Raw genomic sequence first — 25,347 nt, forward strand, 5'->3', positions numbered from 1 at the left:
ACTGAACATACCTTTTAAACTATTCGGTATCTCTTAAACTCATTACCTCAATAAAAAGTCATAATTATTATAAGAATTTGAAGGGCTGTTCCTGTCAGGCAGACATATTATAATAAACACAGTGGTAAAAATGTACACTAGCATATTTATTTGCAAGAGCTGCCAAATAGATCATCTTATATTATTTGATGTGCTGGTTCCTTCCTTGGCAGGGGATCTGCAGTCATTCTTGCAGATAAATCCATGTGAAAACACTGGATCTACATGGACTGCCTAGGTAATTCACTTGAAGATAATCCAGTGAGCTAAGGATAGCCTGAACAAATGCATTCATAGGATCTTCTATGAGTATATTGAATGAAAGTATGATCCCTTATCTTGTAACACTGCCAAGGATTTGCTCAAGCACCCACAGCAATCTAGGAAACATCTGATTGATGTAACTTGGTAATGTAGAGAAATTGTTTGATAGCAGCTAAAAAGTCCTATGTGCATCTGAAGCCTTCATTCAGATCAGATATTGAAGGGGAGTTACAAATATATAGTTACAAATATAGAATTATAGTATACATTTACTCATGTACCATATACGTATAGTTTTGGAATCTATTTAAAACCAAGTTTTCAATGAAAGTTTAGGAATATACTAAAGTTCATCTTAACAACTTGACGCTGAATCTCGTGCGTGAGGGGGAGAGGGAGGGAGGGAGGGGGAGAGGGAGGGAGGGAGGGGGAGAGGGAGGGGGAGAGGGAGGGAGGGAGGGGGAGAGGGAGGGGGAGAGGGAGGGAGGGAGGGGGAGAGGGAGAGGGAGGGAGAGGGAGAGAGATTTCACATGTCGGGGGGTGATTTACAATCCTGCAGCTCACTGCCATTTGCTAAATCCTAGTTAATTATGTATCTACACTGGTCCAATATCACACCAAAAGAGCAGAAGGAAACCTCCAAAATGTTTTCTTAACATTAAAATCACAGAAACAAAACTAGAAAGAAGAGAGAAATGGGGATCTGCAAAGTACTTTGCTGACAAACCTGGCATTACAGGTTTTAGCTGGGAGCTAATTTTCACACCCAAGATTTTATCTCTGGAAACAGAGAATTTAAAAGAACATGTTTGCAGACAGGTATTAAAAAGTAATGTCCCTTACAAGCGCTGTGACCTGCTACACTGCGGATACATTACTCATCCCAGAAACCAAATCTGAATGCCAAGGGAGCTGCTAAGACATTATCAGAAACTGATTGATTAAAATACAACACAGAGCACCACCAATAAACATGTGTGTTCAAATCATGACAACTTGTTACAACCAATCTTGAATTTCAGCAAAATATTTTTATCAGGGGAAAAGCTAATTAAAAATGTATGAGTGTCTTTTTTTTCATACTCAACCTACTTAATTCAATAAGGTCTGTGAATCAGCATAAATCTCTTTGACATCCTTCAGGGCCAGTGTACTTACAGTTCTTCTTTCAGGTTCATTGCCTCCTCTGCATTATCATGTCGACAGCACAAATTTATTAAGGCTGCATAGCCACCAACAACCATGTCTGGTTCGTATTTGGCTTTCACTTCAAGCGCTTTCTGCATATTCTAGAAGGAGCATTAAGTAAAAGATATGAACAAAAAGAGAAAAGTCCACATGACATTTTGTATTCCAGTCTTTGCTATGAAACTACATTTATCTATGTATGCACAGCCTGCGTGCTGCTTGTTAAAAGCTTGTGTGCTTTACATTTGCAAAAATTACAGTTATTTTAGTGAGTGACCTGAACTTGTCCGGTCTAAACCTTTTGTTAGAGGAGTGGTTTATATGCTTTAGTGGACATCTCAGGTATGCATATAATTACTATTATGATTTCTTGCTTGAATATATGTTAGCTTTCGTATTCAGTTGTAACTCCATAGTTTTATTTTAACAGTGGGCGGGCAGGAATAAAATGTCAAACTTTAAAAGCAAGTGAGCATTTCCACATCCCTTTTAAGAAAGCTGCTTGGCTATCCATTGTAATACATCTTTAAGATGATGATGATGAGCAGAGGTCATGTTAAAAGCTTCTTCCACCATTGTTCTTGTATCAAGTAACAAAAAGAAGCCAAACCTCTTCAGAGCCTAGATTTCTAGCATTACAGAATACAAACTATAAGGTTAACTATATTCTAGTTTGCTCTACAATAATGGACATTATGGAAAAGTCATGCAAACAAGAAATTGGACCAAAGTCTGAGAATAGACAACAAATTGCAAACCTACACAAAAATATGAACTACAGCTGGATGCCTGCTGATGAAGGCAAGAGCCTCTTTATCTCAAAAAGCTTTTCTCAAGCTGGAAAATGGAATTTCAATCCGCACATTAACCACCTTATAATATTTGACTTGCAAATGACTATTGCATGTATCAGTTGCTTGACAATCTAGATGTAAGAGACCAGAGCAGTGGCTTGAAAGGACATTTGGCATGTACGATAAACCTATCACAGCTGTTACCATCATTCACTTTGCAGATTACCATTAACAGACCAGGACAATTCCAAAACATGCCATTCAAGAGGTAACTGAAATGGGTTGACTTTTTTGCTTTAACTGATTTTTGTACTTTGGTATAATGTATAAGGGCCAAAACCAAACCCCTCAAAACTCTACACTCCCCCTGACTTACCTGAATTAAACCCACACCTGAAATAAAGCCTAAATATATGCAATTGCATTTGCTACTATTCATCTCTGGTAATCTTAACTTGCCCCTCTCCCTCCCTCCTCATGCTCCACTATTTACATTTAGACTTAGAACTCCCTGGGGCAGGGACTTGACTTTCACTTAGTAAAAACATCCATAAGGGTGGCCATCTTAGCCTGTTGCAGCATAAACAAAGTCTTGGGGCACCTTAAAAAACTTTGTTGTTGTTATGTGCCTTCAAGTCGATTACGACTTATGGTGACCCTATGAATCAGCAACCTCCAATAGCATCTGTTATAAACCACCCTGTTCAGATCTGTAAGTTCAGGTCTGTGGCTTCCTGTATGGAATCAATCCATATCTTGTTTGCTCTTCCTCATTTTCTACTTCTTTCCGTTTTTCCCAGCATTATTGTCTTTTCTAGTGAAATGTCTTCTCATGATGTGTCCAAAGTATGATAACCTCAGTTTCATCATTTTAGCTTCTAATGATAGTTCTGGTTTAATTTGTTCTAACACCCAACGATTTGTCTTTTTTGCAGTCCATGGTATCCACAAAGCTCTCCTCCAATACCACATTTCAAATGAGTTGATTTTTCTCTTATCTGCTTTTTTCACTGTCCAACTTTCACATCCATACATAGAGATCGGGAATACCATTGTCTGAATGATCCTGACTTTAGTGTTCAGTGATACATCTTTGCATTTGAGGACCTTTTCTAGTTCTCTCGTAGCTGCCCTCCCCAGTCCTAGCCTTCTTCTGATTTCTTGACTATTGTCTCCATTTTGCTTAATGACTGTGCCAAGGTATTGATAATCCTTGACAAGTTCAATGTCCTCATTGTCAACTTTAAAGTTACATAAATCTTCTGTTGTCATTCGTCTTCTTGACGTTCAGCTATAGTCCTGCTTTTGTGCTTTCCTCTTTAACTTTCAGCATTCGTTTCAAATCATTACTGATTTCTGCTAAGAGCATTGTATCACCTGCATATCTTAAATTATTTATATTTCTCCCTCCAATTTTCACACCTCCTTCATCTTGGTCCAATCCCACTTTCCGTATATGTTCTGCATATAGATTAAACAAATAGGGTGATAAAATACACCAGTTTCACACCCTTTCCTATGGGGAACCAATCGGTTTCTCCATATTCTGTCCTTGCGGTAGCCTCTTGTCGAGTATAGCTTGCGCATCAGGACAATCAGATGCTGTGGCACCCCCATTTCTTTTAAAGCATTTCATAGTTTTTCATGATCTACACAACCAAAGACATTGCTGTAATCTATAAAGCACAGGGTGATTTTCTTCTGAAATTCCTTGGTCCGATCCATTATCCAAAATATGTTTGGGATATGATCTCTGGTACCTCTTCCCTTTCTAAATCCAGCTTGGATATCTAGCATTTCTCGTTCCATATACAGTAACAGCTTTTGTTGTAGAATCTTTAGCATTACTTTACTTGCATGGGATATTAAGGTAATAGTTTGATAATTACTGCATTCCCTGGCATCCCCTTTCTTTGGAATTGGGATATATATTGAACGCTTCCAGTCTGTGGGCCATTGTTTAGTTCTCCATATTTCTTGACAATTTTGTTGTCAACACTTGGGACAGATTCAGTCTCAGTAACTTGTAGTAACTCTATGGGTACGCCATTTGTTCCTGGTGATTTGTTTCTTCCAAGTATTTTAAGACCAGCCTTCAGCTCGCATTCTAAAATTTCTGGTTCTTCACATTCTAAAATATGGTTCCTCCGTGAATGAATCTGTCATCCTTGTATCTTTTTTATATAGTTCTTCAGTGTATTGCTTCCATCTTCCTTTTATTTCATCTCGGTCAGTCAGTGTGTTTCCTTGTTGATTATTCAACATCCCTACTCGTGGTTGAAATTTCCTTTAATTTCTCTAATCTTTTGGATAAGGCTCTTGTTCTTCCTTTTTTTGTTGTCCTCTTCTGTTTCTATACAATAACTATTATAATAGTTCTCTTTGTCCCTACGTACTAGTCTCTGTATAATTGCATTTAGGGTTCTGGCCATGTTTCCATCTCCTTTTGCTTTTGCTTCTTTCTTTAACCATTTTAAGAGTTACGTCAGTCATCCATTGAGGTCTTTCTCTCTTTTTAACTAGAGGTATTGTCTTTTTGCATTCTTCCCTGATAACGTCTCTGACTTCAATCCATAATTTTTCTGGTTCTCCATGAACTAAGTTTAAAGCCTCAAATCTGTTCCTTATTTGATTTTTATATTCTTCTGAGATGTTATTTAAATTGTATTTTGGCATTATGATTGCTTTGTTACTCTTCTTCTTTAGCTTTACTCTAGTGCATGTTATTATTGCAGAAGCTTTTGTGGACTGGAGCCCACTCATGAGATGAAGCGGGCTCTAGCGCACAAAAGGCTTGAGCCATTCCTTCCAGTCCTCACTCCAGTCCATTTCAGATGAGACCAACACAAGATTTCTTTTCATCATTCAGATGATCAGCACAATGACTAACAGAAACACACAGCAAACAAAGCAAAGGAGGAACAGCAATAACACATGTAAGCAGAACAAGCCAATCTTGACTCGCATACACTGCTACAGTCAAAACAGTTAACATAGCCTTAGAAAAGCAAAAACAATTAAAAGGCTTAACAGTAAAACATAAGAGTAGAGAGAACATAAGGACATAGGCAGTCCCCACCAACAGGGAGGACCCTGATGGCATAATTCCCAGGAAAACCACCTTTGAGGTGAGACCAACAGTCCGTTTTCCCTGGGTAGCATGCCATAAGGCATGGGAGGTAGGGAGGGTCCATCTGGGCAGCCTAGACGTGGGCAACTTCTTGTTGCAAAACATGCCTCCCAAAAGAAACATCAGCTGAGGAGTACTGATCTGTTTTGTATGTCTAATGAAAGAATTGAGAGCCAGTGTGGTGTAGTGGTTAAGGTGCTGGACTACGACCTGGGAGACCAGGGTTCAAATCCACACACAGCCATGAAGCTCACTGGGTGACCTTGGGCCAGTCACTGCCTCTCAGAGGAAGACAATGGTAAGCCCCCTCTGAATACTGCTTACCATGAAAATCCTATTCATAGGGTCGCCATAAGTCGGAATAGACTTGAAGGCAGTCCATTATTATTAGTAAAAGAATTGTGAGTAGATCATACAGCAGCCCTATAAATGTCCATGAGGGAAACATTAGGGGCAAATGCAGCCATCATGGCAGCTGACCTTGTGGAGTGTGCCATGATGTTATGAGGCATCAGGAGCTTAAGGCCCTCATAGGCCAGGGCAATACAGGGCCGCAGCCAACAAGATAAAGCAGAGGATGAAACTTTCCCCCCCAAAAGTCCTTGGGTGAAAGGAAATTAATAGGGACTCAGTCAAATGGATGTCTCGAATACGAGCAAAAACCATGAGGGCTCTGCCCACAATGAGTGAATGCCAGGCCTTCTCCAGCAGATGTACCAGATTGGGACAAAAAGATAATAAAATGTTGCCCTGGTTGCAGTGGAAAGCAGAGTTCAGTCAGGTTGAAACAATTCAGTATGTAGCACAACAGAGTCCTTGTGAAAAACACACAAATGACAACCCATGGACAAAGCCCCCAACTCCAACACTCATCGAGCTAAGGTGATGGCGATGAGAAAGAATACTATGAAGGAAAGGATTCGCAAAAACACAGACTTAAGAGCTTCAAAAGGTGCAGGTTGCAGGGCTTGCAGCACCTTCTGCAGGCTCCACAAAGGATAATGGTGAATCACAGGCAGCAAATGTAAGGCTGCCTCCATTTTGACCACAGCCCAGAGAAGCTTGCAAAGTCTCGACAGACTAAACTGAAAAGATGGCAGAAACCTGGCAATCCAAGGTGTTAAGACTTTAACCCCTTCTTCAGCTCCTTATGAAGAAAATCAAGAATTTGTTGCACTGTGGTTCCAGCAGGGCAATGATCATGTACTTTGGTAAATTTGGATGGCAGAATGCTGCCTGGAAGCCAGGATCATATTGATAAGCTCCCTGGAGAACCCCAAATGGGTCAGCAGGCGCTGCTCAAACACCAAGTTGTCAGACTCAGCCATTCAGGATCTGGGTGCCAAATTGGCCCGAGACAGAAGATCTGGCCTCGCTGGTAACTCCCAAGGATACATTATGGATATGCTCAAGAGATCTGAAAACCACAACGAACCATCAGCTAGGCACATTCAAGACTGAGCTTCTGCATAATCTGCCCTATCAACAGCATAGAAGGGAAGCTGTATAGCAGGGTGCAAAGAGAGTTGACTACCTCCGCGTCTGCGACATGAAACCTCATGAAGAATCGGGAAGGCTGAGCATTTTGGTCCAAAGCGAACAGATCTGCAGTCAGGTGGCCAAACCAATGTTGCAACTGGTGAAATGCTTCAGGATGGAGCCTCCATTTCCACGGCACCACTTGCTTCCTGCTGAGCCAGCCAGTCATGACATTCGGTTTGCCACCGAGATGCTCTGCCCTCAACGACTACAAATGGCGCTTGCCCCAGCTGAAAAGAGTGGACTCCCCCTGAAGGCTCAAGGATCGAATATTCCCGATAGTTAAATGCGCTTTGTGCATTGTGTTGTCGGTCCAAACAAGAACATTAGTCAGCTGAAACTTCTGGTGGAAATTGTACCATTGGTAACACCTGAAGGGTGATTTTCTCAGGTGGTCCAACATCATGTGGGATATAGTGCCATCTAGCGTCCGAAGACAAGAATGGATCGAAGTCAAGACCTGGGGCATCAAGCCCCTCCCACTCCAGTTCATTAGTGATGAGACCAAAGTGAGATATATCTGAAAAGACAGAAAAGGCCAACGGGCCTACCGGCAAGGAAACATGGTCCCAAATAATAACCCAAAGATCACAAGCATTTTAAACAGTTCCAAAAGGGTCTCCACTTGGCTAAATAGTTTAAACAGTATAACTCTGAAGAGTGATAATTAGTAAGGTACCAAAACACCAAATAGCCTCCAACAGGGAGGGCCATGATGCCGGACCACCTGAGAAAATCACCCTTCAGGTGATACCAATGGTACATTTTCGTCAGGTGGTCCGACATCATGTGGGATATACCAAAGCAGCCCCTAATAGGGAGGGACTGCCCCTTAATTACTAGTCATAAAGAACCTGTTGTAACACATGCCTCCCAAAGGAGGCATCAGCAGAAGCGTAACGGTCTATCTTATAATGTCTTATGAAAGAATTTGGGGTAGACCATACAGCTGCTCTGCAAATCTCTGCTAGAGAGGCGTTGGTTGCGAAAGCAGCTGTAGTGGCTGCTGACCTAGTTGAATGCACGGTTATACTACGAGGCACTGGCAGCTGAAGGGACTCATAGACCAATGCAATGCAGGCACGCAACCAACAAGACAACATAGAACTGGACACCTTTTTCCCCAGAGTACGAGGATGAAAGGATACAAATAGTGAATCTGTTGACTGTATGTCCTGGGTTCGAGACAGGTAGGTCTTGAGGGCCCTCCGGACATCTAGCGAGTGCCAGGCCTTCTCCAGTGGATGGACAGGATCCGAACAGAACGAAGGCAGAACAATGTCCTGGTTACAGTGGAATGCCGAAACAACCTTGGGACGGAAGGAAGGATCTAGACGCAGTACCACTGAGTCCTTATGGAAAATACAGAGATGGCGGGCCAAGGACAGTGCCCCCAACTCTGAAACTCTTCTCGCCGAGGTGATCGCCATGAGGAACAGGACTCTGAAGGACAAAAGTCGTAATGGCACAGATCGAAGGGGCTTAGAAGGAGGCCACTGTAGGGCTTGCAGGACCTTCGATAAACTCCACGAAGGAAAGCGGTGACAAACTGATGGCAACAGTAGGGCGGCCCCCTTCAAAAAAAGTTTGACGAGTGGGTGGGAGCCCATAGGAATACTAGGAGATGTGACAGAGAGAATAGATGATATGGTGGCGACGCAAGGTTTAAGTCCCATCTTCAGGCCTGTATGTAGAAATTGCAGTAGGTGTTGAACATCAGCCTGAGATGGTTGTACATTTTGAGAGTCACACCAGCTAGAGAAGGCAAACCAAGTGCTCTGGTTGACACGAGAGGTTGACTGTTTTCGAGACGCGAGAATTGTGTCCACAACTTCCTGAGAACGTCCTGAATGAAACAAATGTCCCCGTTCAAATGCCACACTGTCAGATTGAGCCATTCGGGATCCGGATGCCAAATCGGACCCTGAGAGAGGAGATCTGGTATGAGCGGCAACCTCCAAGAGTCCGTCACTGAAAGGGCCAGCAGATCGGAGAACCACGGCTGATGAGGCCAGTATGGGGCTATCAGGACCAGACGGGCCCTTTTGCGTCGCAGCTTCTTGAGGGTCCTGCTCAGTAGCGGTATCGGGGGAAAGGCATATAGGAGGCCTGCTGGCCACTGAGTCAACAGTGCATCTACCGATTCCGCATTGGTGTCCAGATACCTGGACAAGTAGCGAGGTAGCTGGTAATTGTGACTGGAGGCAAACAGGTCCACCGAGACGATGCCGAACCATCGTTGGAGAAGGCTGAACACCGTGGGGTGAAGCTTCCATTCTCCCGGGATCACCTGTTGTCTGCTGAGCCAGTCGGCCGCAACGTTTAAACACCACTGAGATGTTTTGCTCTCAGTGAAATTAGATGTATTTCGGCCCAGTCAAAGAGTTGAGAAGCCTCCGTCTGGAGGCACTGTGACCTGGTTCCCCCTTGCCTGTTCAGATGCGATTTCACACAGGTATTGTCCATGTGAATCAGTACATGGTCCAGAAGGAACAGAGGTTGAAAATGCCGAAGAGCCAGATGGACTGCTCTCAGTTCCAGCCAGTTGATATTGTGACTTGCTTCTGCACTGGACCCAACACCCTGAACATATTGGGAATTGCAGTGGGGGCCCCATCCGGACAGACTGGTATCTGTCGTTATTACAGTTCTGTCTGGTTCTCGGAACGGGGTTCCCTGTCTGAGATTTTTGACTGTTGCCCACCAATGGAAGGAGGCTCGCAGAGATGGATGCAGGTGGACTGTTCGGTGGTTGGACATGGCAATGTCCTGTTGAAAAGGGAGTAAAGCCCACTGTAAGGGTCGAGTGTAGTGTCGAGCCCATGGTACGATGTGGATGGTCAAGACAAACATCCCTAGAGCCCTTGCCAGAAGCATTATATCCACCCTTGATCAACATGCGAGGTGCAAAGCCATCTCTCTGATGGGTGAAATCCGATCTGGTGATAAAAAGACCATGGCCTGTGCGGTGTCTAAAAGAGCGCCCAGGTGTTGTAGACGCTGAGTTAGCTGAAGTTGACTTTTGTCGCGGTTGACAAGCCAACCATGGGTGCGCAGAACAGTGAGGGCAGAGTGAACGTGAGAGAGGGCCAGCTCCCTTGAACTCGCCCGAATCAACAAATCGTCCAAATAAGGATAAATGTGAACACGCTGGAGGCAGAGGGAAGCCACCAGGGTCAGCAGTACTTCGGTGAAGACTCTCGGGGCCGACGAGAGTCCGGAAGGCATTGCCCGATACTGAAAGTGGTGGGGGCCGAAGGCAAATCGCAGGAAACATCTGTGGGCCGGGCAGATGGGCACATGGAGGTATGCTTCTTTCAGGTCTATAGAAGCCAGAAAGTCTCCTTCGCGTAGAGCCTCTATAATTGACGCCAGGGACTCCATCTTGAATCGTCGCTATTTCACAAAACGGTTGACAAATTTGAGGTCTAACACCACCCTCCATGACAGATCTTGCTTGGGAACCGCAAATAGGAGAGAGTAATCCCCTTGCGCTCTCTCCACCGATGGTACTGGTTCTATTGTAGCTATTTCAAGAAGATGTGCGATGGCTTCTTGCATGATCTGGCACCTGTCTCGAACTCTGGGTAGGAGGGAGGGGATGAATCTGTCTGGAGGGGTCAGCCAAAATTCCAGTTCATAACCGTGAGTTAAGAGATCTCTGACCCAAGCGACCTCTGTCAGACACAATCAGTGACTTGCAAATCGTAGCAATCTGCCCCCAACCAGGAAAGCGTCAGTATTGTCTACGCTGATGAGCTCCTCTGCCATATGATGAAGTTAGGCCCCTTGATTTCTTCAGTTCTGGATTCTGCCTTGGAATTGTTGTCTGTTCCAGGTTCCTCTGGAGGGACGGAAATCGGAAGATCGATAATCGCTGCCCCGGCCCCCAGGACACGCTCCCTGAAAGGGCTGGAAGGAGCAGTATGGGATGAAACGTCTAAATGGTCTATGATCCTCCATCTTGGATGTGGCCAACACTGGTCTTCGGCTGTCCTTAGGGTCTACCAAGACCGCCTTGAGGGCTTCCTCTCCGAAAAGTAATGACCCAGAGAAAGGCGTCCTTGACAAGTTGCCCTTAGCCGTAGAATCAGCGTCCCAGTGCCTGAGCCAAAGAGTATGCCGACCTACTACCTGTGAAGCCAGGGCTCGCGCTCCCAGCTGAGTGGCGTCTAACGTGGCATCGGCCACGAATGCTGCATTCTTATGTAACTTTACCAGGCCCTTTCTAAGCTTTACAGGGTCTGGATTGGGATCATCCAAAAGTTCGTCCAGCCACATCATAGACACTCTTGAAAAGATGGAAGCTGCAGCAGATGCTTGAATAGAAAAAGCAGTAGCTTCGTGATTTTTACGCAAAGAGTAGTCCATGCGGCATTCAAAGGGGTCCTTTAGTTGTGAGCAGAGCTTGGAAAAGTTACTTTTTTGAACTACAATTCCCATCAGCCCAATCCAGTGGCCATGTTGGCTGGGGCTGATGGGAGTTGTAGTTTAAAAAAAGTAACTTTTCCAAGCTCTGGTTGTGAGTACCCTTGTTTTGGAAGGAGGGACCTCAAAATCAAACTAGAGACTGGCTTGTCGATGCCTGGGACATTCAGGTGAGTCATGAAGTCCGGGGCCAATGCATAGAGTCTTTTAGCCATGACAGAAAAGCGACGTGCCTGCAGCGGGTGATCTAATTCTTCCTTGGCCAGTTTGGGGGAGAATGTACAGCCCCAAATGCCCTGTAGTCTGAGCTGCTACTGTAGAGATGACTTTACTGTGGAGGTTCTCCTTAATTTGAATAAAATGACTATAGTCGCACTTATGTTCAAAATAAAAAACAGTCTAATAACTCTGAACTATGTCACACAGCAGGGAGCCAGCAGAGCCTAAACAAAAAAGGCGGGAAAATGACAGAGTAAAAAAGGCGTCCGCTAAAAGAGCGGGAAAAGCTGAAAAACAAAATGGCGGGCGGGCGGGAGACAAAGCAATGGCAGTTGAAAAAGCTCACTGCCCGCCCTGTGCAAGAAATCGCAGCTGACTGAGAAAAATGCGGTCTGCGCAAGCTGTAGGAAACTGGACACAGTCCCCTTCGCAGCTGCAGAATCGAGCCGGGGGGGGGGAGGTCCCTTAACGGCCAAGGTTGGTGCCAGACGGCTGCCAACAACTTGCAAAACAGAGCACCAGGGGAAAGCTCCAAACAGCCACAGCGGTCTCTAATGGCGAAGTACAAGCTGCTGCCGTTGCCTGAAGCTAGCGGCAAAAAATACAAAGGAGAGCCGCAGCTGTGGCTCTCAGCGAGGGAGCTATGAAAGCCGCCACCACCTAGGAAGCAGGAAGGATAAGGCTGTAAAAGGGGAGCCGCAGCCGCAGACTCCCAGTCAAGGCTCGTCGGACGAGAGACATCCGAGGCTGATGGGGGAGCGGCAGCCGCCGCAACCCTGAACCAAGGGACTGGAGGGGGGGAGAACAACCAGGGGGAAAAAACCCCAACAAACATCCCAGGCAAGTTAAAAATAAACAATAAACAGTAAGAATAAAAAACAGTGAAAGAGGGGAGGGGATGACAAGACAAAGACGCAATCCCACACACTCTATCACTAGCAAAACACACAAAAAAACTTAGCTCTAAACGCTACAGTAGAAGATCCAAACGCCTCAGTACGAAGGCAAGAATGAACTGGAGTGGGAGGGGCTTGATGCCCCAGGTCTTGACTTCGATCCATTCTTGCCTTCGGATGCTAGATGGCGCTATATCCCACATGATGTCAGACCACCTGAGAAAAAGCAGCAGAGCCAGATGTGCTGCCCTCAATTCCAACCAGTTGATGCTATGAACTCTCTTGGAGGCAGTCTAGGTGGTCTGGACAAAGTCAGAATTGCAAAGCCCCCCCCCCAAAAAAACTGGCTGCCATCTGATGTGATTAGGGTCCTCTTGAGCTCTTAGAATGGGTTCCCTCTTTGAAGACAACGTCCACCATCAGGAGGAGGACCATAGACTGGGAATTATTTTTTTAATCAAGGAGAACAAAGAACACAAACAAATAGTAAACGATGAAGAAACACAAGGAAGAAACACCCTCATAAGTAGTGGAAGGCAGAGTTAGTAAGGCTAAGACTGAGAGACTGATCCACCTTGGACAAAGGCAGAAATGGACTGGAGTGAGGACTGGGAGGAGCGGCTTAAGCCTTGATTGCCATGCATTCCTGTCTTCAAACACTAGTTGGCCTAACAGCCCACCTAATGGCATGCTACCTGGGGAAAGGTCATTCAGTGAAATATGATACCGAATGCTGGCAATCAAGGCAAAACTCCTTTAAAAGTTACCTCTTCTGAGCACAAAGCAAATATAAGCTGTTTTAGAACATCTCCAACCGGTTGGTTCTCAGCTTTTAGTTTTTCGAGTTTCTCCTCCAACTCAGACACCTGAAGTTCAGAGAAATAAGGCAAGGGAAGAAGAAGATTCCATAAAAAAACATTTAAAAAAAACACTTGCATTAAGGGAGAAAATGTAAATACACATGCAAGCAAAAATATACATTCTCTGCAACTGTTCAGTCATAGTAAAAATGCATTATAGTTTCTTTATATTTTGTGTTTTACATACACTAGTTACAAAAGGATGACATACACCAAACTGTCTGTGGTGTGTTCTCCTTCACTCGGCTGTGAACACAAATACATACAATTATGTTGAACTGTATGTACTTTGGTGGGAGGCACAACTTGTAATAAGCCATAAAGTGAATGTTTGTTATTATTCCTAGAACTCACACTGCCTAGATCTTCTTAAAATGCTTCCTCACCGAGCAGAGATGCCCCATCTGCGTGTCCTCCCCACCTCCTCCATGTGTAGGACTTTACATACATTAATAAGCCAATGCAAATGAGGCTAGCGCTAGACAGAGTTTTTGCCTCCTCCCTCTGTTGTCCAATGTGGCACAAACACAGGCCTGTAACCATCCCGCTGAGCAGCTCTATTCGCCAAATGGGAAAACCGAATCACAATAGCTAAGTGCCTCAGGTCTCCAAGCTTGCTTCTGGGAAAATCAATACTACCAACTAGATATTCTGACATATGATTTTACTATTACTAACACACTCATTTTAGAAAAAAACTGAAACATCAGCTGCACAATAAAATAGCTGCCTTGGAAGCCAAGTATCCTTGTTGTATACAAAAATTATTTGGTAGATAACAAAAAATCTAGTTAGTTACTGATGTACTTACTTTTAATATTTCTCCTTGCAAGAGCCTTTCTTTATCCTTCAGTAAAATTGCATCCTAAAATATAGTATATATGTGTGTGTAAGTATATAATATATATGATAAATAAATGCATTATGGAATTAAACAAGCACCCATTTCAGCAATGTTACTAAACATGCAGTAAAGGCATAGACAGGCACAGACATCCTTCTCCCCATTTATCCCCATATTTAGAGCTTTAAAATTCTCTGTCCAAAACAAATATGCTTCCAGATTAAATAAAAGGGAAAGATTAAGATGTTTTTATAAATCAAAAGCTTAAAAGCTAGAGAATTGTATCCATGATAAGTATAGACACAAGTTTTTAATTCAAAGATAATGTTTAATTTACCACTACAGACCTTAATTAATTCAGGAATGTGGTAGTTGTCCAGTAGTTTGCTAATACCTCTGAAGATGTTAGGAGGGATTACTATATTCTGTACCAAGAGGGGAGAAAATTACATGAGTTTTAAAAACACTACCAAACTGAGATGATTTCTGTTAGACAAATTTCAGACATAATTTAAGTCCCAGCACTGGCATGTCATTGAGAAGTGGTCTGGTTGTACTTAAAAGCTGCAATTTCAAATCTAATAGATACATGTCAGGCAGGACAGGCATTATGTAGCAAAAAATGAAATGGTACCATCTTCTTCAGCTGATGGAAGTATTGTCTCAACTGCTCCTCCTTGGCCTGTACCTTTGAGTCACTCATGCTGTCAATCAAGTTATAAAGAAAATAGCCAACAGCTTCTGTGGAGGGAAAAAACACAAGAGAAAGCATTCCACTAAAATTACTGACACTGTCATGCTATCAAGATTAATTTATAAGAAATCATTTTGGTGTGAGATGTCACCCTGATGAGAGGCTCTGAAATGGCAACAATGATCACTGAGGCATAGAGATTATGTGGTTTGGGAGCACATATCTAACTGGTGAGTGAAAGGAATATTAATTATTTTCAAACCCGGTGACAGCTTTTCAGTACAGCATCTTCCTTCAATCTATTTCTTCCCACTGCTGCTGTGTGACAGAAGCAGTGCTGCCCAAGGTCTCTCCCCCATTCTCCTGCCCACTACCCCAAAATAGATGCCATAAATATTTTGTCATTTATTCAAAAGGAAATAAAAAGAGCTTCCTAAAGCATTGCGTACACAGCTCTGTATATTTCACATTATTTACAATGCTTTCTGCAGCTAGAGAGCGAACATGAATACAGTAAGGAGTATTAAATGATTTTTAACAACCAGATCCAATAATCCTATGGAGAGCTGCTTATTAGCCAATGAAAATCAAGATTAACAAAAGATGCTATATAGCTAACAGCACTAATTTTCTTTGGCACTGAAGCATAAAACATATAGGAGCATCAAGAAGAACTAATGAGCTTTTGATAAGACAACTACTTGTGACATGTTTTCTTTTTATTATTTGTAAAGGATGTTCAGTAGGTCTTAAGCAACATATTTGTGATACTAACTGCCATGTTCTTTACTATTACAGAAGGCAATTCAAATGTTTATTTTAATGGCTTTAGATTTTATTTTATTTTATTTTAATAGCTTTCTGTAATACAGGAAAAAATTGTTTACATTTGCAAAGCATTTATTTAAGGAATTTGGTTATACTGTCAGTGTTTCAGTCTCTTCTGTTTTACTTAACACATGAGCACTTTATGTATGAACTTCATTTTAATTAAAAAGAAAGGGGAGATCCCTAATAAAATCTCATGGGTTCCATAAAATATACTGTGATCATCTGGATAAAGATTTTACCCAACATGTTTTCAAATTTCACTTTCAAAAAGAAGTAGTCAGTGTTTACAGTTGTAATCCCTCAAGCCCATCATTACACAGAAGAACAGATTTGTGGATAAGTTACAATCATAGAAATTGAAACTCTACCAGTTGGTCCTGAAGGCGTCTGGCAATAACGTCCATCCTTGTACAACAGTTCTGTTATCTGGTAAGAAAGAATAATTGTACTTTGCAGCCAAGAAAAGCAAGCAAGGGCAAACAGTATCTGAAATTGAATTCTACTAATAATAAAGCATCTCTCCACTAAGCTATTATTCCATGCCACATCACAACAATTCACTCTTTAAAAAGGGATGTTTTTTGTAAATACGGCTTTAAAAAAAGACACATGTATGCTGCACACCAAATGTATATTGAAGTACAGAAATAAGAAAGGCTCTCTATGATTCTGTTCTTACCCACATTAGAAGAACTGCTTAGAGCAATCATTAAGCACTGTTACTTTCAGGTGTTAAAATTAAGGATACCTATAATGTAGTGTTACTTCAGTTTTACAAATTTGTAAATAATACAGAGTTTATATTTTTTTAAAATATGTAACGTGAAGTATCTCACTTTTTTAAACAAAGCAAAACAAAAACAGTAAGGATTAGATCCCACTAGGTTTTACTTAAGAGTAGACCCACTGAAATTAAGGGGCCTAAGTTAGCCATCTCCATTAATTTAAATAGGTCTACTCTAGAGTATGACTCACATTAGATGCAATCCTAAATCTGCAATCATAAACACAATTACAAGGGAGTAAGCCCCACTGAAAACAGTAGAACTTAATTCCAAGCAAACATACACAGGGCTGCATTGCATACTATACCATATCTGGACTACAAAACAAGGTGGCTCAGACTTCAGTTTGCTTTCAGTACAGCTAACTGATTTGACAGTGTAGCTCAGTTTGGCATATGAAGCAACAGATCAGATTATCTTTCAATTACTGCAGAGATTAGCTGATTCCTTAAAAATACCCGCCATGCTTTCCTGCTGTTCACTTGATCAGATTTTGGGGGCACATGCGGGCTAGAGGGGAGAGGGGTAATTTGTGGTGGTGGGGAACCCTTTCCACCAACAGAAATCTCTACTGGATAAAAGCCTTCCATGGGCACAAAGGACACCAGTGGATACATCCCATTGTCTGCGATAATTGACCTGACCCACTTTGTCTCAGCAAACACCCTATGTGGAGGTATACCCTTTCCTTCAAAGAGTAACACCACCTGAACTAGCAGCATCATTTGCAGAAAAACACAATTCAGGATAGGGAAAAACTTCAGAAGGTCTTTCAAATTTCAAAAAATTGGCATTGATCATTACCATACATATCATACCAAGGTAGAAATAATCAGCTGTTTGGAAAAATAAGCCCAACTTTCTATATCCAAAAAGGGTAAAGAGAATGCATGAATTAATAATATTAATAATTCTGCAACAAATGTAATGTTTTCCTGATACATAGTAATATATGCATGTTTCCCAAATAAAATGTAATTATCTGGTGCTCATGAGGGCAAGAGCCCAAAACTCATTTTAGTGTGAACTTCCCATCATTAGCACCAGCACTTCACTAACTTTTAGGTGAGGGTTGGGGAGCCTGCGGCTTTGCATATGTTGCTAGACTACAGCTCCCACCACCCCTGACCAGCAGCTGTGCTGATGGGAGCTGCAGTTCAACACCATCAAAAGTCACAGGTCCCCCCACCTGCTTTAGATGAAAAAGAGTTTGGGGTATTTTCTTAATAACTTAATCTGGTGTTTGGTTGCCTTCCATGCTGCTCATATCAGAACTTAAAACTGGATATACACACATACATATATATATACACAAACACATTTTCTTTTCAAGCCTTACAAATGAGTCAGAGTTCATTCTTCTTCCCCACTCCCACCCCATCCTCACCAGTTTTACATATAATTGTAAAATTAGCAAGAAGTTACATTGGCAGTGATCCAAACTGGCATGAGCAGCTGCTCCACTCACACACAAGCAACCCTCTTCATAGGTGGAGCTCTCCAGAGTGGCACTTCATAAAGGCATACGGTACTGACAAAAGAAAGAAATTGGGCCCTCTCCATATGAGCAAGCAAAAACACTTTTAGCTAGTATGAAGGAGGGTTTATAAGACACTGAAATTATAGTAAGTCATAGTCCAAGCCTCTATCAAAGTATCTTCCATCAACAAACTATAAGTACACTGCATCCAAAGTCAAGCACTTTTTAAGTCCAATTAGATGCAGGAGGTGGGGGAGTTAAGCACATGCTTAAATCTCCCCAATGAAATCAACAGGAATTTAAAGTTCCCAACTTTGGCTGAATCACCATGCCCTAAATTAAAAATGTACCTCACCAGATACAACACACTCCAAGTAAGTTATTGTAAAGTCTGTAAACACAAATCTTTCCACAGATGTTCCCTTCTGTAATATTCTGTGCCTAAAGCATTTCAAACGGATCTACTTATTTCAGTTTTGCCGTCTTACCTTGCTCCAAAGATCTACATCATTGGACCTGTAGAGGGCAGCAGAGGATAATAAATTGAACACCAGAAAGATTAGTTTAATTTAGCCCTTTCTTTAATAGAAAACTGTACAGTTGAACAAGACAGGGCACATGCAGGCAATTGTTTAGGAGAAGATTATTAGAAAAGAAATTAATAATTTACATATTTTGCCAGATTTATTTTTACAAAATGATTTTACAGGATGCATAAATTGCCAAAGAAATCGTGAGGGCTATGTTAGAATCCATCATCTCAATATATTTCAATCTGTTATTAGCTCATATTTATAAGAAGTCTAGAAATGAAAATATCAATGTAAATGTAATGTCCATTCACAAAAATAGCAAACAGGGATAAAATTAAGGTTCTTCAGACCCACCTCAGATGTTTTTTGAGAGGGGGGTTAACTATAACAGTAATTTTGAACTTGTACCTGAGTAGCTCATTTGTGACACGAAAAATATTGTACTTTCCAACATGCTAAGTCCATTTCCTTAAACGTAATGCTGAAAGCACATATTAATCTGCATGATTAATCTGTTAATGTGCGATTAACCATTTAACTCATTATCACATATTAAATGTGACTGCATGAATCAGATTTCAGCTGTTCCCCCTGTTAAACGTTTGGGGTTGTAACCCATCTGTATATCTAAATTCAGACAGCATTTTTAAGTAAGTCATAGACATGTATTATTTAATATTAACAATTACCTTCACTTCATACTCTTCAAAATACAGTAGTGAGATACTGTAATATGTATCTCCTCTTCAGACTGCCAGGTTGAAGGGGGATTGCATAATTTCATTTTTTCCTGCTTTTTTTATTAAAACAAACATTCTTGGCAGTTTTGTGAAATACTACCTGTCACAGAATCTCAAAAAACACAACCCTTGGAAAAAGCAGACAGGACTTTGCAATATATAAGATGCCCCTCACAAACAGAAAAGATGTATGCAGTAATACTTTTTTTAATTGTTTAAAATGACATATTTAAAAACCCTTAATTGTTTGACATCCTAACTTCTCCTAAAAGGAAATTCCAGCAGGACATACACGTCCAGAAAAATTGAAACTGAAAAATGTAGAAAGATGTTCCCAGTTTTAAATAACCAGGATGGCAGCACTGCATTATTTACTGTATAGTGTGTTTGCAGATTGACAGCTACAGATTAAAAAACATTTCACCGGATTAAAAACACTGCACTGGAAACAAATGTTAACAAAAGCCACTGCTACAAATGTTAACAAAAGCCACTGGGATGCTAGCTGTCCTTGGAAATGGGCAGGTTAAAATATGACTGGTATTCACCCATTTGAATCTACACAAGATCCATACAGTTCAATATTGTTTTCAACACTGGTTAGCAAGACACTTCTGGAAGGTCACAAACAAAGCATGATAGCAAGAGTTCCACCTCCACACCTCATTCCAGTGACAATATATAGTATCAAGAGATATACTCTAAACATAACATTTTCGTACAGGAATACCCCGCTATACGGACCTTCACTTAACGTACACTCCCTTTTACAGACATACTCCATACTCCACCATGCCCCTGTTTACGTACGCTTGCTTCACACTTACGGACACTTAACGATGAGTGGGGGTGGAAATAAACGCGATCGCGCTACCGCAAATCAGCTGGGAGGCACGATCGCGATCAGCTGAGAGGTGCGGCAGTGCAGCAGCAGAGGCTTTAGCGCGGGAGTTTGAGGCTCCGCATGAAGGAGAGGTAAAAAAAGTTTTAAAAGGTAGTGCTTCACTTTAAGGACATTTTCGGTTTATGTACTCGCTCTGGTCCCATTGAGTACGTTAATGCGAGGTATTCCTGTATTAGCAAGCAGATGGGCTTCCCAAAAAGTATCTGGCCACTATGAAAACAAAATGCTTGACAGACAGACCTCAAGAAGGGTCCCACTGGATCAGACCCATGTTCAGATATAACAAGATCTGCTCTCCACAAATTTGCCTAACCCTTTAAAGCATTGACCTTCACTATTGGATCGGAACCCATTACCAGGTCATGGCCTGATCTAAGGTAGGTCACAATAGAAGCACTACCTCCGTATAAATATATGGTGAAAATAATTAAGAAATAGGTCCCCAAGTGCATATTTGGGTTAAAGATCAGTCCCAGGTCTGAAAAAGTTGAAGCCTACTGTTTTAAAGTACCATCCAAGCCAGTGGCCATCAATGAGAGTCAGCTATGTATCAGGAAGTCCCCAGTTTAACTCTTGTCTCTGCCTTGATCAATCTATGTGGCCTTAGGCAAGCCATTCTTTCTCTCAGCCTCAGTTAGCAACTATATGATGTGTGTGAAGTGCTTCTGTTAACTAATTCCACAAATTAATTGTGCTTTGTGCAAATAAATGTTTTCTTTTGTCTACACCCATACCCCATTCCAAATAACTGATATCACAACTGGATGTTGATCTGGATGTGGTGAAATTTAATGCAGTTTTTCCTTGATTAATTACAGACTGACTCAGGATTTACTGAACTGTGTATTCCTCATGGCTAAATTGCCCCTTCTCTACCAGACCTCCCCCTCTGCACAACTTATTGGTAATGGAGTGGTAAAGAAGGCTCTTAATCAAAAAGGAAGGCAGTGGCTCAGGAGGATGCCTGGAACACTACCACCAATGGGTATGATTTCAGTACAGGTCATTGATTTGACAGCATAGCCCAGTTTGGCATATGAAGCAACAGATCGGATTATCTTTCCTCCAGAGATTAACTGGTTCCCTAAAAACACTCCCATGCTTTCCTGAAGGATCCTGCTGCCCACTGGATCAGATTCCGGGGTCACATGCAGGCTGCAGGGGAGAGGGGTAATTGGGGGGACCCTTTCCACCAACAGAAATCTCTGCTGGATAAAAGCCCTCCATGGGCACAAAGGACACCAGCAGATACATCCCAGTGTCTGCAATAATCGATCTGACACCCTTTAAGCACCCTATGACTCCTTAGGTGCACATTAGAGGCCCCCAGGCCCTGTTCACATCCAGTCAGCCGCTGTACAAAAAGGGCCGAGAGGCCTCTGGAACAATTGGGCCATATGGACTTTTTTAAAGCTCATTTGGGAGTCTCCAAAATTAATGAAGATTCCACACATCTGCAATATAGGACCAGATTTGCTAATTGCAGAGTTTGGCAGTAGTTCTGTTTTTCTCTGACTTGAAAATACAGGAAGTTACTTTTACAGGATGGCCACATTTTAAGCACGAAAACACACCTCTGTTCAATTTCTTCACCATTATTTAAATATATTTTATGTACATGACTGCTAATCAACTCTTCTTCAGGTAGAAACTTTTCTAAATCTATACACAACCATCTCCCCATCTTTTCCCCTAAACAAAAGTCCTTATATCTTTTTAATAGCATGTTAGGTACTACTTTATTCCCTTTCTTAACACTGAATGTGTCCCTTTTCACTGCCGAAGTACACTACAATGATTTTAGAGTGATCTTCCATGACCCCAAACTCTCTTTCCTGGGTAGTCACAGCCAGTTTACATTAAATTTAAATTAGCATATCAATAAGGTTCTTCTTTTCTGTCCCAACATGCACTGCTTTGCACTTACATTGCATTTCACCTACTGTTCTGTTGTCCATCCACAGAGTTTTGAAGAGATCCCACTGGAGCTCTCCACAGTCTGTTTGGGATTACATCCTCTGTAATTAATCTGACATCATCTACACATTTGGCTACCTCTGGTTACCTCTGATTCCATACTATTAATTAATTTGAATAGCATCAGCCCAAATACGAACTCTTGGGTGACTCCCACTTTATAAAAATACTACAGCACTTCAACATATACTTTCCCCAAAACAAGCTTCAATGAAAGTGCTGCTCCATAGTCAAGGACACTGCAAAACTGTTTTACAGAACACAGTTCACTTTCTTATAGTTATCAGACATAGCCTCATATGGTGTACAAGATTTCCAACACATGTTCCATAACCATACGGCAATCTTCAAATTCCTGTGCTTAATTCAACGAACACCAAACCCCAAATATGTGACTTAACGTTATCCTAGTACTGTTATATTGTTGAATACAAACTGGATTTTACATCCCCTCAAACTCTCATGAAAGGATGCTATATTGATAAGAACATTTCTAACGGATCCTTGGTGCTTTCAAATATATTTAGTGATCCTTAGAGTGCCTCCAGCAGGCTAACTTGAAAGTCAGCCAAGTACAGGTCCCACAAAGAAACAAAATTGGCTTCTGATCCTGCTTGGCTTTTTCAGGGAAAGTTCCACTCTGAAGTGACAAGGAACTGATCTGATATATCAATTCAATGACATCAAAATCATTCACAGGCAAATATTCTCAAAGTACCACCTTTCCATGGCAGTGTTGTTCAGAGAACAAAAACAAACAGTGCACTTTCCCCAAAGAGGTCTTGTTAGCTATGATTCTCCCAGAGGCTCTTTGGGTTTAAAAAAACCCTCAAATATGCATCCTAGACTATATCGACATCCCAATCTGCCCATTTTCTGTTGTCTCCTACTGAACACTGAACTAGCCTAGGTAAAGTTGCACCAAATTGTTCCATTCACAATATAGGCACCTTTCTCAAAGTGCTCTCATCTGCCTCTTCCAGTCTGAACTGTACCCAAGTACCCTTCAGGGATGTTCTTGCACATCAGATTAAATAATCATTTGAAACACCCCACCACTGCAGCGGCTGGAGGAGCAGCACAGCAAGGGCAGTATGGTGCACCTAGCTTCCCAAGACCAAACGTCTCTGCCACTTACTGGGGGGGGGGAGAACTGTAAATATGGTTTGTGCCAACTGTGGTTTGACCGATACCTTTGTTGAAAAACCATAGTCATGACGAAACCCTGGTGACGGAGTGGAATAGGGAGATCACCAGGGCAATAGACTGGGTGGCCCCGAAATGTCCTCTCCCCCTGAATAGAACTCAGATCGCACCCTGGTATACACCACGGTTGCGAGGTCTGAGACAGGAGGTGAGACGACTAGAGCGCCAGTGGCGGACATCTCGTTCCGAAGACGATCAGACACTGGTTAGAGCAGCAATAGCTGCCTACCAGGTGGCAACAAAGGCAACAAAGAGGGATTTCTTTGCTGCCTCTATTGCATCCGCAGAGTGTTGTCCCAGGAGGTTGTTCCAAGTGGTCTGAAGCCTGGTTGGTCCAGTTGTGCAGGAACCTATGCAGCAGTCAAAAGCCTCCTGTGACACATTTGCAAAACACTTTGCCGATAAAATCGAGCGTCGGAAGAGCACGATTCCGTATGCCGTGGATACAGGAAGTGGGCCAGAGTCGGCCAGTTGCATCCCGGTCGGATGGGATCGGTTTCAGCCTCTTCCCTTTGAGGAAGTGGACAAGGTGATCTCTACTGTGAGGCCAACCACCTGTCTATTTGATCCTTGCCCCACGTGGCTCATTATGGGCTACAAAGAGAGACTGAGCAAAGGGATCAAGGCAGTGGTGAATGCTTCCTTGGAAGAGGGTGCTATGCCATTAGCCCTCAAGGAGGCAGTAATAAAGCCCATCTTAAAAAAGTCCTCCTTGGATCCGCAAGAGCTGAATAACTTCCGCCCAGTCTCTAATTTACCATTCTTGGGCAAGGTGATTGAGCGAGTGGTGGCCAAACAGTTACAGACACACTTGGAGGAAACAGACTATCTAGATCCATTCCAATCGGGCTTCAGGACTGGACATGGAACTGAAACAGCCTTGGTCACCCTGGTGGATGATATGAGGAGGGTGTTGGATAGGGGAGAATGTACATTCCTTGTCCTCCTGGATCTCTCAGCGGCTTTCGATACCGTCGACCACGGTATCCTCTTGGATCGCCTGGAGGGAATGGGAATAGGGGGCACAGTTTTGCGGTGGTTCCATTCCTATCTCTCAGACAGGCATCAACGGGTGGCATTGGGGGATGAGGTGTCAGACCCTTGGCCTCTCAATTGTGGAGTGCCACAGGGTTCTATCCTCTCCCCCATGCTATTTAACATCTATGTAAAGCCGCTGGGGGCCATCATCAGGAGATTTGGGTTGCAGTGCCACCAATATGCGGATGACACTCAGCTCTATCTCTCGTTTAAGTCCTCACCAGAGTTGGCTGTGGATACCATTTCCAAGTGCTTGAAGTCCGTAAGTGAATGGATGGGAAGAAATAGGCTGAAGCTGAACCCTGACAAGACTGAGGTGCTGCTTGTGAGAGATAAGAGAAGGCTAGGAGATATAGACCTGGTGTTTAATGGGGTAAGATTGCCCCTGAAGGACCAGATCCGCAGCCTCGGGGTCATTCTTGACTCCCAGCTGTCCATGGAAGCTCAGGTTGCGGCAGTGAGCCGGGCAGCTTGGTATCAATTACATCTAATACAGAGGCTGCGACCCTACCTTCCTGTCCATCTGCTCCCACGGGTAGTACATGCCCTGGTCTCCTCTCGCTTAGACTACTGTAATGCACTCTACGTTGGGTTACCCTTGATAACGGTCCGGAAACTCCAGCTGGTGCAGAATGCGGCGGCATGTTTGATTCAAAACAGCCGTCGCCATGATCACATCACTCCGGTGTTAGAAGAACTACACTGGCTACCAGTTGTTTACCGGGCCCAATTCAAGGTGTTGGTGTTAACCTTTAAAGCCCTTTACGGTTTCGGACCAGTTTATCTGAAGGAGCGCCTCCAACATCACCAAATATGCCGCCTGACAAGATCAGCCATGCAAGACCTTCTCTCGGTCCCACCAGTTAAAACAGCTAGGCTGGTGCGGACCAGAGACAGGGCATTTTCAATTGTGGCCCCCACCCTCTGGAACTCCCTGCCTTATGATCTTCGCCATGCC

At 42.8% G+C, this 25,347-nt stretch overlaps 1 protein-coding gene across 1 annotated transcript in view; it reads right to left on the reverse strand.

Moving 5' to 3' along the window:
- LRPPRC (leucine rich pentatricopeptide repeat containing) overlaps nucleotides 1-25,347 on the reverse strand; it is a 177,873-nt gene that overhangs the window by 99,702 nt on the left and 52,824 nt on the right. The window contains exons 15-21 of the mRNA XM_061625407.1: nucleotides 18,480-18,507; nucleotides 16,095-16,152; nucleotides 14,836-14,942; nucleotides 14,549-14,626; nucleotides 14,169-14,222; nucleotides 13,265-13,363; nucleotides 1,462-1,592 (exon numbers count right to left, since the gene is read on the reverse strand). Coding sequence (XP_061481391.1) covers nucleotides 1,462-1,592; nucleotides 13,265-13,363; nucleotides 14,169-14,222; nucleotides 14,549-14,626; nucleotides 14,836-14,942; nucleotides 16,095-16,152; nucleotides 18,480-18,507 — 555 coding nt within the window. The remainder of the gene's footprint in view (nucleotides 1-1,461; nucleotides 1,593-13,264; nucleotides 13,364-14,168; nucleotides 14,223-14,548; nucleotides 14,627-14,835; nucleotides 14,943-16,094; nucleotides 16,153-18,479; nucleotides 18,508-25,347) is intronic.

The sequence above is a fragment of the Rhineura floridana genome, chromosome 4, assembly GCF_030035675.1.
Source record: "Rhineura floridana isolate rRhiFlo1 chromosome 4, rRhiFlo1.hap2, whole genome shotgun sequence".
Lineage (NCBI taxonomy): Eukaryota > Metazoa > Chordata > Lepidosauria > Squamata > Rhineuridae > Rhineura > Rhineura floridana.